This window comes from Gavia stellata, chromosome 22 (assembly GCF_030936135.1).
Source record: "Gavia stellata isolate bGavSte3 chromosome 22, bGavSte3.hap2, whole genome shotgun sequence".
Taxonomy (NCBI): Eukaryota; Metazoa; Chordata; class Aves; order Gaviiformes; family Gaviidae; genus Gavia; species Gavia stellata.
This window is the reverse complement of record NC_082615.1, coordinates 3,736,435-3,754,181: the sequence shown is the minus strand read 5'-3', so window position 1 is coordinate 3,754,181 and position 17,747 is coordinate 3,736,435. Positions and strand designations below refer to the sequence as shown.

At 55.2% G+C, this 17,747-nt stretch overlaps 1 protein-coding gene across 1 annotated transcript in view; it reads right to left on the bottom strand.

Annotated features, from left to right (window-relative positions):
• The window catches only part of HS3ST3A1 (heparan sulfate-glucosamine 3-sulfotransferase 3A1), a 36,009-nt gene extending 18,554 nt beyond the window's left edge, over positions 1-17,455 (bottom strand). Inside the window, exon 1 of the mRNA XM_059828238.1 lies at positions 16,884-17,455. Within this exon, the coding sequence (XP_059684221.1) occupies positions 16,884-17,455 (572 nt within the window). The remainder of the gene's footprint in view (positions 1-16,883) is intronic.
• Positions 17,456-17,747: the final 292 nt, after the last annotated feature.

Below are 17,747 nucleotides of genomic sequence, written 5' to 3'. Positions count from 1 at the left end.
CCACCATGGGCTGGGCACAGTGAATGCTGTCCAAGCCTTCCCACCGGGTCCCCTGGCTTTCATTTCATCTTCCCCGTCACCACAAACTGGACAGGGAGCCCCATCCGCTGAGCCCCCGGCACAATGCGAATGGGTTCGGTATTGTTGGAAACATGGCACACATGTGATGTGCTATTGTCCCTAATTTGATTAATGAAGCGATCATGCTAACAGGGCATTCCACACCCCCCCCAGCACCTTGTTACTAACACACACCAGGAACTTCCCATCAGAGCATTAATTCCCCAGCACTTGCCTTTCCCAACCTTGTCAGGTAATTGTTTATGAAAAGATGAATGTATACAATAATACTGGGTGAAGGGAGCTGATGTATGTGGTGTTAATGAATGAAATAATCAGTTTGGTAATAACTGGCATGTGTATTTGTCAAAAGGAAACCAGCAGGACATTAGCATTCTGCAGTCACCGAATCTTTATCTCCTGGGCTTGTGTTTGACAACCGCCCCCAGATAGTCCATGAATAAAATACAGAATAGTACCCAGACATAATTAAACTGCCAATGTGGATGTACCTAAATGAACTTGATATCTTAATGACACTAGATAGCATGCGAATAATGAAGGCGGCATGAAAGGGATGTGCATAATGAACACAGACATCCCGGCTGTCGCTGAGGAGCCGCCCATAGGGACCGTCCTCGCCGATGGCGGCTCCCGGACCTCCTCGTTAGCACGTGGGCATCGCCTGTGCTCCCATGCCACGCCGAGGGGACCTGCACCGTGCCCGTGGGGCTCATCCGTGCCAGCACAGAGGACAGAGTGCTGCCTCTGGGGGGGCAAGGGCTGGTGTCCTGTAGCGCTGGCCGGGCTGCGGCCGTGCAGGCCAGGGTGGCGTGTGGGGACAGGGCTCTCAGACCTGCCTGCTGGCATGTCTCACCCTCCCTCCTCCAGAAATCCCTCCTTCGCCCCATCTCTCTGCACCGAATCCTCACTGGTCCTGCTGCATCTGCTCCTCCAGTGACCTCTGGCATGCTGTTGTGCAGTGCAGACGTGATTTTTAGGAGCACTTAATATGATTAAATTACCAGACGTGTTCCTTTTTTATTTTTTTTCCAGCATAGAGATTGTTTTCCAGTGGAGAAGCCACTCCCTGGTGACGGACTGCTCAGAGGAGCCCAACCGCCGGGTAGGGAACATGTCCCGAGATAACTCAGCAGCACGCACAGAGCCACAACTCCTCCTTATCCCCATCATCCACAGACATCAAGCCAGATGCCTCCTGCCCCAGCACCCATGGGTGCAATCCTCCCTCCGGAGGATGCCGGGCACCCCCAAGAGCCACCCAGCTGTCCCTACAAAGCCGCTTCGGCGTTACGCTGCTGCTCGCGGGCGTTTGCTCCTGAAAGGCCAGTTTCAGCCTCCTCCTTCAGAGAGGCACCGTGCCGGGCTCACACGCCACGCCGCTCAGAAGGTAATTGCCACTTATTTCTCTAATGGCTCCAATTTTAGCAGCAAATGAGCGATGTACAGTAAGTATCAGTCTTATTAAAGAAATAATAATGGGAAATTAGAGCACGCGCTACGGGGAAGGAACACTCCCCCGGTTACACAGGATACAGCTGTGCTGGCATTTGATGGCAGCAGAGTCCCTGCCTGCTGCTGATATAACTCCAATACATCTGAATACAATAAGTTCAGCGCGTAGGAAAGCAACCGGCTCAATACGGCTCGGCTTGCTCCGTAACGACTGAATCGACTGGCGGCTCAGAAATTGCTGCGAAGCCAGCATGGGAAATGTGAACTGGAACAGGTCCTATCTCCCTCTAAAAAGGAGATAAGGAAAAACCACTTAATGAAAATGAAAAAGTACAGCAGGTTTGGGGGAAAACATCTTAAAAACCGGCAGACAACACAGCCCGGATCACCACAGGGAGAGCCAACGCAGAGAGCACAGGTAGCACAGCAAGTCATGACACAGGATGAAGTATTGAGATGGGTTAAAAAACATAGAATCATGGAATCATTCAGGTTGGAAAAGACCTTTAAGATCATTAAGTCCAGCGACTCCTGCCTGGGCCAGAAAAAGGGGAAAGGTGGCACCGGTGTGGCCCAGCCTGCCCAGGCGTCCCAGGGAGGTGACGGGAGGGACCCGGGCACACGCTCAACACCAACTCGTCTTCAGCAATGACAGTTACCGTTAGAAAGATGCCAGAGAGATGCAGCCAAAGAGCTCTGGGTCCCAACCAGGTGAAACCTTCCACTTACTGCACTCCACCCATTTACCCCCTCTCAATATTTGGCCCTGACTGCCAGTTATTTAACCATTGCTTTCCTTCCCAGGAAAGACATCCCTGTGGTGCACCCTCATTAGACAGTAATGGTGATTTCATTAGATTAAATAACTCCGATGATCCCCAGAGACCAACAGCACTTTAAACATAGAGCCTTGGAGTTAGAATTACTGTTATTTAACATTGATTAGATTACAAGGCAAATCCAATTTTTCCCCTGAACATATGATGGCTATGATTTGCCTAGCGGGAGATGTTAAGGAGGGCATTCCTGGAAATCTGTGCTGAGGGGGGGAATCATGCCTGAGTCAGCAATGTCGGGGTGACCTACAGGCTTGTGTCTAAAAATCCTTCTGTAGAGAGCGTGAACGGGGCTCAGGGGGTGTCCCCGTTGTCCCTACCCTCACTTTGCTCCAAAGCCGGGGTGTCAGGTGGACCTGCGTCTGCCGTGTCAGCTTATCACCCCCTCCAGCAGGAATATCACCAGGAAATAATTGGGCCTCTTTGACCCATGACCCTGCCACAGCTAAGGCCGTTAATCACTCCTTAAAAGCTCCCCCCCAACTCTTTTCCCCCCCAACCCCATAGCCCGTGGCTCCCGGTGCGGGATGTGCCTCTCGGCTGCGGCTCTGCCCAACTGCGGGTCTGCCGGGGGGGCCTGCAGGGAGAGGAGGGAGGGAGAGCGCCGGGGTCTCTCCCTTCCCCTCATCCCCAGGATCCTGCTGGAATCCTGTTTACAGCTCTGGGGACCTGAGGGCTTGGAGTGGGCTGGGAAAGGTTGGTCAGGGCAGGAGCAGGCCCATCTCAGGGCTCCACTCCTAAGTACAGGGGTGCGGTAAGTGTCCCCTCCCTGAGGACAGCGCAGGGACGGGATGGCTTTCAGTGTGCGGTGCACTTCCCTTCCAAGCCCTTTCCTAGGGTATGCCATGCATTTAATGCCTGGCTTAGGAGATCAGCCAGGACAGAGCTTCCTTGGGATCTCTTTGCTGATGCATCTTTGGGAAGCCAACAGGCTCAAGCAACTCCTAAGTGTATTCCCCACATTGGGCAGAGCTGCCTGCGGATCCAGGGATGCTGAGCAACCCCAGCAGCCACAGGCAGGCAGGAGCACAGCCTGCTCAGACAGACAGACAGACAGACTCCGGCGAGAGCAGGCTCAGCTGCCAGTGCTAAACTCACTGGTCTGACAAACCTGGCTTTATACTGGGGATGTGTAAGGAAGAGGGGAGGCTCCAGGAAGAGCTGACTCCCAGCAACCAAGGTGACCGCGAAGGTGACCGTGAGCAGAGGCCGGACCCACCAGCGCACCCACGCTGGGCTGACCATGGGCTATTCAGCAGCAGCTCCCAGGGATGGAGGGGAAAAGAAGGATGCATGCCCCATCCATGCTTAAACACCCAGTGGGCTCCAGTCTGGGTCCGGACTCCTCCACCCCACTCATCCCTGGATGTCCCCAGGGGGGCGATGGCCAGGAAAGGCCCTGGGAGCAGCCAGGGCTGAGTATGCGTCTGCAAGTCACCCAGGCTTGGGCTCCGTCATCTGGGTGTGGGCTTACACCAGCTTTTACAATGCTGCCCGATTTGGCCAACAAAACCAAGCGCTGCTTTCAGGGCTTTAATAAAATCCAGAGTCGCTCATAATTTTAAGCCAGATTTACTCCAGAGGAAACACACCCAAATTCCTTCCTCGCCTCTGCGATCACCACCCCGATGCCTTTCGCATCTACCTTCCCAGGGCTATAATGTGACTGAGCCCAGGCAGCTTCTGCGTGAGAGTGGGGCTGGGGGCATTGCTCTGGGGTGAGAGCTGAGAAAGCAGCAGAAGCATGTGCTGGGGAGATGCTTATATTGTCCAAAAATAAATAATAATTTAAAAATCCAGTGCTGCAATAGCCTATTTCTCATATACCAAAGAATCCAGAGGTACACTAGGAAACCAGAGGTTTTACATCTGGCCCGGGAAGGCTGGTGGGTCCTGATGGATAAATCAAGCCCATGGCTTCTCTTCTTAGCTGCTGCAGGAAACTGCCTGCGATGCCAGTGCTCGGCTCCGGTGGCCGGGGAGGTGAGCTGCTGCCCTGCCGCACGGCCCGGCAGAGGCAGGCGGCCATGGGGAAGCACCAATTTCTTCCTCCCTCCTCCGTTTTGGGGCAGGCTGGAAGGGAGGGCAATGAATGCTGGATTTTACTGTCATAAAGGCCCTTGAATAGCCAGGCTGCAGGGATGGGAGCGCCAGAAACCGGGACACATCCAGGCATCAGCTGCGACCCCACAGTTCGCTGTCACTTGTCCAAACAACTCAACTGCAATTAGGAAGCAACGAGCAGATGAAGCTGTAAAACTCCGAGGCGCAGCTCCCTTGAAACCCACCGCTCAGGGCTTGGCTCGCCAACCCTGCCGCATCGCGCCGCGGAGGCAGCGGGTCCCCACAATGTGACAGAGGGCTGCGACCCCCCGCGCAGGCAGGGCAGAGCTCAACCTGTCCAAGTGCCAAACGAAGCGGCTCCGGCGCCTCGGCGAGCTTTGCCGCCCGGGACTGACCCCGACCCGTGGCACTGGAGCCGGTCAAACTCAATTAGATACTGTGCACTACATCTGGGTCAGGCCGTGAAGTCCTTCCCCCTGTCTCGGCCCCTTCGGAGGCTCCTGGGCTAACCGCTTGTGTGTCCTATTAAATTCTTTCTTTCTGAGGCTCTTCTGCTGCTGGAAGGGAGGGCGGCAGAGGCGGGAGCAAGCAGGCAGCAGAGCGGCATCACAATTCGTTGTGAAGGCAGCTCTGGGGGCTGAGGGCTTCTGCCCCGAGCCCAGCTCCTGTGCGGGGCTGATAGGGATCTCACCATGTGCACGTTTAAACCCCATGTGATGCTGTTGTCCGACTCTCTGTGCATCCCCTGCATCTGCCTGCAGTCGAAGCAAACAACCCGGAGAAGGCGATGCTGGAGGGAGGGATCCAGGTGCTCACGGACTGCAGGAAAGCCAAGTCCCAGCCCCCCTAGGAGCACCTTTGGCAATGACCTTAGTATTTAGCATAACCCCATTTCACAGATGAGGAAACTGAGGCATGGGACAGAACAGGCCCTTGCTCACCACCACCCAGCCAGGCTGAGTGTATCCCAAAGCCTCCTCAGCTGCCCTAGACATGACAGAGGAGACAGGCAGCACGTGCTGTTCCTGCCATGGCAATGCCTATGCCGTCCCCAGGAGCTCAGCTCTCTGGTCACCGCAGGTGCACAACAAAATCCCATCTCCTGCCCTAAGGAGGGTCCAGCCCGAGCCAGACCCTGCTACACTTGGGAACAGCGAGATGGGAACCAGCCACCCTAGCTCCAACAAGGAGCAACCAGACAAGAAACTCCTTGGTGTTTGGTGCGAGGCATTTAATGTCCAGGCTTTCACACCTTCACCTCTTTGCTATGAAATAGAGAAATTGCTCCTGGCAAGCTGGCATTGGTGGTCTCCTTGGAAGGATGACTGTTGGCAGCAATTTTTCCTTCCAGCAGCCCCAGCATGCAGCTCTGCGCTCCTACCTCCCCTCCAGCCTGCCCTGCGCCTGCTCCCCAGGACCATGTTTCCCCCTTTGCTACACGACCTCACGCCGCAGGAAGCAGGACCGGGCGATGCAGCCATCCCCGCTGCATCTCTCCTAGGGCACGTATCGCCTTCCGGCCATCAAAACCCATGGATGGGCTGGATTTTTTGTGCTTGCTCAGAAACCTCTAGCAGCCCTTTAAACCCAGGCAGGTTTGCACAGGGCAGAGGAATGGGGCTCACGCCCTCCATCCAGGCAGCAAAACCCTCCGGCAGACAGGCAGAAATGAAGAGCTGGGGTGGCAGTCAGACCTTAAATCACTCCAAATGTTTGCAAAGCAAACATCGGTCCCAGCGGGGCTGCGGCAGCTTAGCCCACGGGGCCGGGTCACTGCCAGCCCCTGCCTGCTGCCGCTGCACGGCGGGACCAGCCTCGGGTACCTTAGGAAGTGCACAAATCCGAAAGGATGCTTCAGAAAGTTCAGCCATGCTTACCCAGCTCTCACTAGCCTGGAAGTGATAGGAAATATCTTTCTTTTTTTCTTTGCATCTGGAGTGAATTAACACGGTTACACACACAGCCAGGCTCTTCAGCATAAAAGCTGGCGAGGTGCAGGCGTTCGACGGTCATTAATACCGAAATGACCCAGACCGTGGGTGCAAAGGGCAACGCTCTCTTTTCTGCTATCAACCGCCAGCCATTCAATGCCAACCAGAAAAATTCATCCCCTCTCAGAAAATGTATTTCTAACCAAATAACACCGATCATGTTTTCCCCTGATAACAGCTATGGGAAGATGAGCCTCCCTGGGTCACCGCGGGGTCCCCCTGACCCAAGAGCTAATTCCTGCAGGAGCAAACCCCTGGGTCACTCTCAGCCAAGGCTCGGGGACTCCCTCAGCTGGACTTTGCTTCTGGTCCCTCATGCTTAGCAGCTCCTGATGCACCTTTCTTTGTTAAGCACTGCAGGACATGGTTTAGTGGGCATGGTGGTGTTGGGTTGATGGTTGGACTTGACGATCTTACAGGTCTTTTCCAACCTTAGTGATTCTGGAGCCCTTTTAGAATCTTTTAGCCAAAAACCTCCCGTGGCAGCCAGTTTCACAATTTAATCTCACACTGAAAAAAGTCCCTATTTCTGCTTCTTTCCAACCTGTTGCTGGTAGTGCAGCTGGAGACACAAAAGGAACGGCTGCTGCCTTCTCAGCCACCCTATGAAATCTCCCTCTCAGCAGCTTCTGGACCCAGGCTGCAGGGAGACTCTTTAGTCTCCCTTCCTGGGAGAGTTTCACAGCTCACGGCTATTTGATAACACAGCGCACGAGTGCAGGGGAGGAGGAAATGTAAGAGGGACAGTGAGGACCCAAGGAGATAAAGATGCAACTAAGCGGACTTGCAGACGCAGCCAACCCAGCGACAGCAAGGGAGCTGGAGGAGCGAAGGTTCCCAGCCCAGAAGCAGGTGGAAAGGACTTTCCCAGCGCATGGGAAAGCTGTGTCATCTCTAACACGTCGGCAGAGCAAGAAACCCAGTAAACCTCCCATGAGCTAAGGCTGTGGAGAGAGCTGGTCACTGTCCCCGCTGCCCTTAATGCAGCCGGGCTGGGGAAGAGCGAGTGCCTCTGTGTGCATCATGCCCGTGCTCAGCATCTTCCTCCTCCTCTTCCTCCGTGTGGCCCTGCCCTGATGGGGAAGCTGCTTGGGACAGGGCACACAGAGCAGCCAGACGTTGGTGGAACCAACATGCACAAGCCGGGTCTCACCAAGCCCGGCGCAGGAGGCGGCTGAACCAGCTGTCAACCCCAAACCACGCTCCTCTCACCCAGCTCTACCTGTGCTCCGCTTGTTGCATGCAGTGAGATCTGGCTTTTGGTTTTTTCCATCTTCAGAGGTGATGAAGGAGCTGACAACCATTGCCACACAGGTACAAGACTGATAAATACTACGCAAACATTTATAGGCAAGTATTAATATTGACACAGCCCAGTTCAGCAGGGCAAGAGGGCAGGAATATTGCACAACAGCAGCTTTATCCCTTGCTGTGACACGCAGCTTTTGCACAGAGAAAAACCCCAAATGATCTTGCAGACCAGAAGAAAGACCGCTTCCCAGCCATCAAAAGCCAACCGCCCTGAGCCCTGTGATGGGTCTCTGCCAGCAGCACAGTGCCCAGCAGGTCCATGGACGGGGAACAAAGACGGCTGGAGCCAGTTGAAACTGCAGAGTTAATTTTTAGGGGCAGAGACTAGAATTACCTGAGCTGGAAGTCAGCCCGGACACAGGGATTAGCACCCTCAACTGTTGTAAGAGGAGTCAGGGGAACTTTTGATGACCTTCAGCATGAGGAGCATGTTGAGGAGCAGAGCAGCACCCGGGGGGATGCGGCTGATGCCGAGGGAAGCTCAGCACACGCTGAACACCCATTGCCAATGTTTGTACCAGCCAGCCTCCCTTCCTCCCATGGTTAGAGGAAATCAACAGCAGCATGGAACTAGATGCCAAGAGGTCCCATGTGCTACGCCTTGCTCTGCCAGAGGCACCGGGGGCTTTTCTGCCTGTTTCCCCACTGGTAGCGTGGAGCGTCCTCCATCCCACCAATGCTACTGATGGCCATGGCACCGCACTAACCCAGGGACCGGCTGCCAGAGCCGGGGAAGACGGCTGTGCCGTGGCTCTGCCAACGCCTCCTAACAGCACGGTGTTGGAAAGCGAGAAACGCCACGGCTGAGGCCACTGACCCAGCGCTTGTGTCTCAGAGGAGGGAGGTCTCCCCTGCTTCTGGCTTTGGCACAGCCAGCCTCCTCCCGCCATCACCAGTTTTACCTGTGCAAATCACAGCGCAGTAATGGCACAGGACTAATTGCACCCAGGGTAACCCACTGCTCCCCCCGCCCAGACCTGGGGACCCCCGTGGGCACAGATCCAGCAGGAGCAGGGGAAAAGCCATGCCTTGCTGCACTGGGGTCCTCCCAAACACCTTTTTATTGAGGCTTAAAGCAAAACTTGGCAAGGCACAACCTGGAGTCCAGCAACGTTTGAGACCAAAGGGATTTAAGGAGCAAATTTCCAGCTGGGGGAAGGACTCTGGAGCCAACAAAATCCAGATGCAAAATGGGGAAAGCGGCATCTCCAGCTGGCATGTTACAGGGGCTTGGAGCGTGTCAGCGCCATGGGGTCGCTGATCCTGGAGCGTGTTTTTGGGGGTCTCAGCTGAGACAGGCCACCTCCTCAGGCTCTCTGCACACCACTTCTCCCTGGCCATCACAGCTCCTGCCTTTCACTCACTAACCCTGTGCTGGAGGGGTCCGGACACAGAGCTTCCCCCAGGCGGGAAATCCATATGTTTCCTCACTTGTTTTACACTGAGCTGGAACATGCCAGGACTTGGGAATTCCTCCCCAAAAGGGCTTCCCAAGCAGTCCAGTTCAGACAGCTCAAAAGTGTTTAAATAATGCCGAAAGACGCTGGTATATGGTACTCAACGTTACAATACAATACGATGAAAGCCGAAATGAAACGTTAACGACAAAAGGCAACTCGAGAGCCCAAAGATGCACACGTGAGGATGGATACACACACAATCCATCAGATAAACATGGAAGTCAAAACAATTGGATTTGATATTTTCCCATAAAAGGCTTCCCCAGAGAGCATGGGCTGCGGGAGGGAGCCCTTTTCCAACGGGCGATGTCAGAACAAATCAGCCTGGCTTTTTGAAATCTTCAGCAAAAAAAAAGAGATCCCGCTAGAAATAGAAATAAATAAATAAATAGCCAGCTTCCCATCACGATGTTGCGCTTCAACCTGAATATTTCTCACCAGGGAAAGGTGTGGGAAGGGCAGTGTTGGTCAGACCTGATCCGACTGTTCACATCCCAGTTTCCCACCATTGGCTGCGCTCAGGAACTGGAGCCAAGCGCTGCGGCCAGGACAGGGGAAGCCGCTCCATCTCCCGCTCACAGCCGGGAGCTAGGCAGGATCCTGCTGAAGCTGCTGTGCTGGCATCCACGATCTGCACAGCTTTGTGCAAGGAAGGTGTCCGGATGCCTGGAGTTGCCCAGGTGGGATTTTCTTATGCGACACTTCAGCACAGCTACTTGACAATGAGGAAAACAACCACATAAGGTTTCCAAAGCTCCCCCGGGGCAGTGGTGGGAAGTTTCTCCTCTATCTCCCACCAGTGACACACCCAGCACCAGCCTCGAGCCTCAGGGAGTTTGAGCAGGGATCTTTGGATCTCTGCAACAGATGGTGTTGCAACAGAAAGAACATGTTATGAATCTCCACTTCCAGGAAGCAAGAAGGATGGTCTTGCCATGCACGAAGGGAACCAGCCATTTCTTTTGCTGAAAGATTTCCTCCTGCAGAATCACATCATTCGATGAAAGAAACACCAAGAATAATTCACTTCCTTGAGCAACTCTATTTATATTCTCACTCTGAGTACCGTCCTGCTCACGTACCCGCCCCGGGGAGTTGCAATGGCTCAGGTAGTGCGCAATTTGGAGGTTAACATATTTAAATCCAAACCATGAAAAACTGAATTTCCCAGGAGGTGCGTTATGCAGGAGACAGACAGAGACACCAGCCACTGCCCGGGTCCCCAGGATGGTTCCGGTCCTACGGACCCTGCAAGAACAGCCCCACTGACCCACACGGGGCTTTGTAACGGGGTAAGACCCCAGTATCCAACCCCCCAGCAATGCAACTTTAACTGCAACCTAATCCACTTCCCTTCCATAATACCTGCACGTAATGAGAATATGCAAAGATTTACGGCCATGACAACCACCCCTGCTCCCCCTCGCCAGTCCCTGCTGTTGCCCTGCGAAAGCAGTTTGGGTTACCTCGATATTCTCCGGGGGAAAAGCACAATTAGCAGCTCAGGAGTTTTAATGCCTATGTCAGGGAGGGGGCTCCCAGGGGGTTATTCTCAGGTTTTCTGATCACTTCTTGTTTGCTCTGAACTCTTTGGAAAGGCACCAGCTCCCTTCCCCCTCCCCAGACCTAACTGCTCTTATGATAGACTTTGAAAGGTCGGGGTGAAATCCTAGCTCAGCTGCGGTGAACAGATATATTGGTAGTGATGGTGCGGCCAGAGCACGGCCCCGGACCCCAGACTCAACGTAGTTACTCGCAGGAGCCCCCCTGAAGGCAGCAGAGCCGATGGCAGGAGGACGGGCTACGTACCTAGGTGGGGATTTGCAAGATCTGACCTTAAAGGAGAACTAGTGGTTTAAGCGGGGTGAATCTGCTGCTTCGCTAAAGAGTAACACAATTTTTGCCATAAATGGGCTCTCGCCCCAGCCAGCTGGAGCTTCGCGCTGCTTTTCACAAGACCCGGCTCTATGAATTTAACTGACAAAATCTTGGACAGTCGAGGCCATATTTTCAAGATTGCTCAGCACCAGGAGGCAGGGCCAGGGGAGCCCCGGTTTCCAAGCACCCCAGACCCAGGCAGAGCCGTGGGGTGGATGAGGACGGTGCCAATCCCCCTCCAGCCTCCCGCGCCCCAGGGACTGGGGCATGAAGCAGTACTGAAGAGGATGATGGGGTATATTGACTTCTGAACCTTCCCAGTATATCCCTGTGCAGACCACAGGATCTGCTGAGAGAAGAGTCCAGTAAAACCCTAAGTACTTATTTTGATGGTTTCTAATGGGAATGGGGTTGGCGTCTCCTTATATGCCAACTCAGGAGCTCACCGCATCATCAGGAACGGACACAAACCCTGGACATGAACTTCTCCATTGACCAGAAAACAGAAGCAGTACGTATAGATGCAAAATGCTTAAAAGCACCATCAAAAATAATAACCCTTTGGGGTTTATTTAAGGAGTAAGAGTGGAAAGAGCCCAGCCCCAGCTCTTGGCAGTTAGATCTTAATAGGGGTGTGTGCCTGGACGGTGTCATCCCTGGACGGTGCCATCCATCAGGTGTGCACGCTAGACGGCACTCTACCTCGCCATGAGAGGACAGAGAGCCGAAGCTGTGCCAAGGCTGCAGGACCTCTGCCAGCAGCTCTGGTGGGTTCACCTGCTTTGGGTGTTATTTAACTCGCAGCATAGCCCAACAAGGTCAGAGTCCATCTAGCACCTCATCTCTGCGCTGGAGAGGGATGCTGCAGAGTCACAACCCTGCTGTCCCACCCCTGCAGCACAGGGCAGTGACTTCCCTCCCACTTTACAGATCGGCAAACTGAGGCACACCAAGACATCTCCCCAGCAGTAGGGTGCCAGCCTTCAAACTATTTCAAATCTTTACCGAAATGCCTTGGACTATCCGAGTCCAGATCACGCACAAAGGCAGCAGCAAAACACGTGAGCACCAGAACCACTTACTGCCTTTTTATAACAGGCTCAATGACCCCAGTCCTGATCTCATCAGCATTTCCAACGAGCTCCTTCTCCCCCCTGCTCTTCCCCAGCAAGGAGAGGCCCCTTCAACCACCCATAAACCCACTTCATCCTCCATCTCAAATGGCTCCTTGGCCAGGAGACCCACCCTGCCCAACCAACCAAGACACTCTCCACCGTCTTTGCGCCTGTCTCAGCCTATCTCCAGCTGTTGTTTACGGTGAATTACCTGCGCTTTGGGGCCAAGACCATCTTTTGTTCCCTTTTTATACAGCACCTGGCACCATGAGCTCAGTACGGGGAGGTATCTGATTACACAGCTAATAAATAAACAAGGACCTTGAGCCTCTTCAGCATGTGGTTGTCCAAGGCTGCAATTTCCAGAGAAACTGCTGCAGGCTGTGCTTGATGCTATTAGTAATTCAGATGTGTTTGGAAGACGAGATGTTCCCAGGACGAGGAGCAGGTGCTGCTAAACCAGACCTTCCTACAAGCAGGCGGGCACACAGCAGGGAGTGGAAAACCCAACCCGGCTCAAAGTCGATGTCCAATGGCACAACCCATGTTCTGGGCTGGGCATACCCTGAACACAGTCAAAGACCTGGTGTTTCTTGCAGAGGTTGCGAGGATGGTTGAAGAAAGGTGGGGGAGAAGATCACTTTAAGGCAACTACTGCTACAGCAACAAGGTCTTTCCTCCTGATGGCCACCTGGTCCTGCTCCACCTTTCATGAATGTACTCGCTCCCCCCAAGTCTCCCCTAGCATCATCCACACACTCCTGCCCCCCACGCCTACGCTCCCACGCCACTTCCATGCTTACAAAGCACTTGCGGACTGCGCTGCTGAATTACGGGGACCACAAAACCCCGGAGACCTCCAGGCCATCCGCTGCTACAGGAGCGGCCCAACTCCTCCATCCCCAGGGCTCCGATTTCGGCGTGCTTTGAGGCACAGAGGCTGGGAAGGCACAAGGTGGGACGCAGCTGCCGCATGCACGTCCCCCCACTAAAAAAAAAAACCTCCTTTTTCTGCATCCCAGACCTCTTCAGCAACTGAGATGTTCTCTGTTCCCTTTGACTCAGAAACATCAGTGGTTGCCTAGATTAGAAAGAAGAAGGGGAAAAAAAAAAAAGCCTTGGAAAAAAATCCCAAGAGGACATTAATTAGGAGACAGAACTCCCCAGCTCTGGAAGCATCGGGGAGGAGCGATATTTAAACTCTCAACCTGACGGAGTAACTTTGAATCATCTTTCATCTTCCCCTGGATCGGGTGTAATCTAATGACATTAGCTTGGCTTCGCTCTAGTGAAATTGGCATCGGTGCTACAGAGGCAGGGAGATTAAAACATATGAAATAAATGTTCCTGGGGTGACTGACAGTATAATGACATTCCAACAGGCAGCTCAATCAGCGCGAGACTAACAAAGGATCAGAGGGAACCAGCCAGACTCGCAATATCGCCCACAAATACAGATACAGTTTTTTAATCCAGACTTTTTTTTTTTTTTACTTGACTGGCTTAGCTCCTATTCTTGGGAGTTTTCCCCAGGCTGTATATGGCCGTATTTGGGGTGGGGGACGGCAGTTGAACTCTATTACCACCCATGCTCACCTGCTATTGAACTCTGGTAGCAAAATAGCCTCGTTCAGGGCTGGGGCGGGGGTTTCTGTGCCGGGAAGTCAATGCGAGCATTGTGGGCTGCCCCCTCCCTCCTCTTGTCCCCGTACCAAGAGAGGACTTGCAAACCCGAAAGGGAGAAAGCTGCTTTCGGCAGGCAACTTCCCTTGATATTCAACCCACACACGAGCGCACACGGAGGTGTCACACTTACTAAATTAAATCACTCGAGTTGTTTTTTATAAAATCAGTCCCTCGGTAGGACAGCTGCCTTCTTACCCAGGCACAGCGCAGGCTGTAAGAGCCGAGCGATTATTCCACTTGATTTAACGGACAGTGTTTTTGTCCATTGTGTGGCACCCCAGCAGGCGATGGGACTTTCACGTGCCAAGCCCGTGCCTTGCGAGCCGCTGCCCTACAGGTGCCACCATCTAACCGGCCGCTTCGGGAGCACCATCCTGCTGCTGCAGCCACGGCTCAGCCCCTACCCAGCCTCACACCGTAGCTGTTACCGGAGCGGCTCTTTTGTTTCCAGGAGGAACTGGGGTCCCCCTCGCACTCGAGACCCCGCAGCCACCCGGTCCCGGTGCGGCATCCTTGTGACGGCCCACCTCCGCGCTGCAGTGACACCGACCATGAGCCGCGAGGGCTGGCTGGCTCTTCTCCGTCTGCAAGCCGGTGTCGCTGCGAACAGCCAAGAGCTTTTTGTTCCCTTGGATGGGGCGCTCGCTGCCCGCGCTGGCTTCCTGCGGGCGCTGAAAGCAAACCCAACTGTTTATACCTTGTAATGATGCTGTTTAGTCTGACTGCTGGGAAACAGAAATGCACGTGAAACCTAAGCCTCTGATGCCAAAGATAAGAAATCAGGACCCCTGGCAAACATCTGGCCATTTCCCCGGCACTGAACCCTCATCAAAGATTACAGCAAACCCGTGGAGAGAGAGAGATATTTTTTTAAGTGAGTATTTATAACAGGCTGGTAACTGGTTACCAGCGAGCTGACACCGCAGCTCTGCCACCACGCTGGGACTCTGTGTGTTAGTAAAGATTACTCATACAAGCAAAGCCAGCAAGATTAGGTCTCAAAGGAATAATCCCGTACAAAGAATTCACTGTACCTCAGGCTCCACAGGGCTAATAACAAAAAATAATGATGAAATTCAGTACATCAAATACCAGAACAAACAAACTGCAGCAATTAATGGGAGAGCTCATGTACCAAATGCTAAAACGTAATGATCACACAAACAGCCTGCAGGGCAGCACCTCGAATGAGTAAGAGCTGCAAGATCAAGACCAAACCTCCGGAAAATTAAATCCCCGACACCAAGGACCGTACGATGCCCTAAATGCCTGTGGCTCCTGCTCTGCCTAGGTCTGCACTCCTCGCTCAGGCACCGTTTCCAGAAGCGGGTCTATCCCACTGCCTTCTGCTCCTCCAGGCTTCGAGAGCATCTTTGATAAATGAGCTTTTCTGCATAGCCACCATAAATTTCAGCAGATGCCACCCCAAAGCCATGTGTTTATTTTTCAAAGTCAAGACTTGATTAAAGTTCTTGAGGTTTTTCAGATTCGTTGTTAATGTTTCCTTTCTGATACAGGGTCAGCATGTGGAAATTGGATAAGCGCACACTAAAAATATAATTCTGTAGACAGCTTCAGCCCACACGAAAGGAAATCTTTCTTCTCGGAGAACCCACACTCTGCTGCCTGCAAAAACCCGGCGTGTTTTTGACACCGGCAGATACACAAGGAAGCTCATCACTTCCACGTGTTAAGATTTTTACATAAACACTCGGACTGTCAATACTATCCTACTCCACATTTCAATACTGTCACCACAAGCTGAGCCAAAATCATCCTCTCTGCTAATAGCTGGGCTTAACATGAAAGTAAAACAAGCTCCGGGGGTACCCGAAATCCTCTCCTTTTTGCTTGTTCATTCAAGAAAGCCACAAACACAGACCCACTCTGTGAAAGAACAGTTTCGCCCCCACCCTAACCCATCCTTCCCATAGGCATCTGCCAGAAGACGCTCCTCTATTAACTTTAATACACACAAGGAAAACATCTAAACAACGTTAATGAGAATCCTGCCCCTTGGCTTTAACGTTTGCTGTCTCGTTTTAAAGGGGATACCTTTTATTTGGTTTAATGAAACACAAATTAATTGAAAGAAGAATCCCATCTACCTTTTTGCTCGTTCATAGGTAAGGTGAGCGCGTGGGTTGCGCTCCTGGCACTAACATTTTGGGTTACTCATTACTGGGCTGCTGAAACATCTGCATGGGAAATAATGTTTTTTCTCCTCGCCGAATATAGGAAAGCTGCTTTTAACGGCTGCATCTCTGGGCTGGGAGTTGCGGGAGGTGATGATACGATGCTTTCTTTACAAGGGGAGGCAGCCGGGGCTGCGGGTGACTTGGCTGGGTGCTAGGATGAGCCACAGGTTTTGCAAAACACGTTCCCCCCTTGAGAAAAGCTGGGGAGCAGCAAGATGTTGGGGGGCCTGTGCTCCTTGGGGGGGGCTTAGCTCTGCCTCAGCAGCCCCGTGCAGTCCCCAGGGCGATGGGGCACCCATTGCTCTTCCCATTGTTCCCCCCCAGCTGGAGGGGGCACCCCGGGCTGCAGGGAGGCACCCCCGGGGGGAGCCGGCAGCGGGGCAGGAGGGCCGGGGGATGCGGCGGGCAGCGGGGGAGAGGAGGGGTGGGGGACCAGGGACCGGGAATGGGATGTGGGGCGGGAGAGGGGCTGGGGGATTTGGGAGCAGGGACGGGAGAACGGGTGGAGAGAGGGGATGGGGAGGGGGGAAGAGTGCCTGGGGAATTGGGAACCGGAGACGGGGGCTGGGGGAAGCGAGGCTGGGGGATGTGGGGAGCGAGAGGAGGATGGGCGGGTGGGTCCGGGCAGCGGGGAGCAGCGATGGGGCCGGGGGAGGCGGGCTTGGGGCAGCGGGTCGGGGAGACGCGGGCGGGCGGCGGCGGGGCTCCGCGGCCAGCGGGGGGCACTGCCGGCTCGGCCACGGCCCCGGCCCCGGCCCCGGCCCCGGCCCCGCCGCGGAGCCGCCGCCCGCCCCAGCCCGTCCCGTACCTGTACCAGGCGAGTCCCCGCTCGTAGTTGCGGTCGAAGAAGTGGGGCTCGGCGCCGACCGCGCGGACGTCGGGGTGCACCCGCAGGAACTCCAGCAGCGCCCGCGTCCCCCCCTTCTTCACGCCGATGATGATGGCCTGCGGCAGCCGCTTGCTGCCCTCGCCCAGCAGCAGCGTCAGGGTGCCGGGCGTGCCCGCCGCGCTGCCCCCGCCGCCGCCCGAGCCGCCGGCCCGGCTCCCGCCGCCCCCGGCCGGCACCTCCTCGCCCGGCGCCGCCTCCTGCCGCCGCCGCCGCTGCTTGAGCCGCTGCAGCAGCCGCTTCCGCCGCGCCGCCGCCGCCTGCCAGGGGGGCAGCTCGGCCGAGCCCCCCAGGTACCCGCCGCCGCCGCCCTCCTCCTCCTCCGAGGCGGCGCCGGCGGCGATGATGGGCCCGGGCAGGGTCTGGCAGCGGTCGGCCAGGCAGTAGAAGACGTAGAGGGACATGAGGAGGGAGCAGAGCATCACCAGGAACTTCTTGAAGATGCTGCGGGGCAGCGGCTCGGCGGCGGGGGCGGCCGCCGCGCTCACGGCCATGCTACCCCGAGGCGGCGGCCGGGCGCCTTGGCCATGCTCCGCGGCCGCCCCCCGGCGCGGCCCCTCCGCGCAGCGCTCAGCGGTGGCGGGGGGCTGCGCGCTGCCGCATCCCCAGCGCGGGGGCCAGGCCGCGGCGGCGCTTCAGGGGGGCATCCCCCGCGGGCGGGGCGGGGGGGGGGGGGGGGGGGGGGGGAGCCGCCGCCCCCGCTGCCGCTCCGGGGCCGGGCGGCGAAGCGGTGCCGGGAGCCCGCCGGTGCTGCGGGCTCGGCGCGGGGCTCCCACGTGCGGCGCC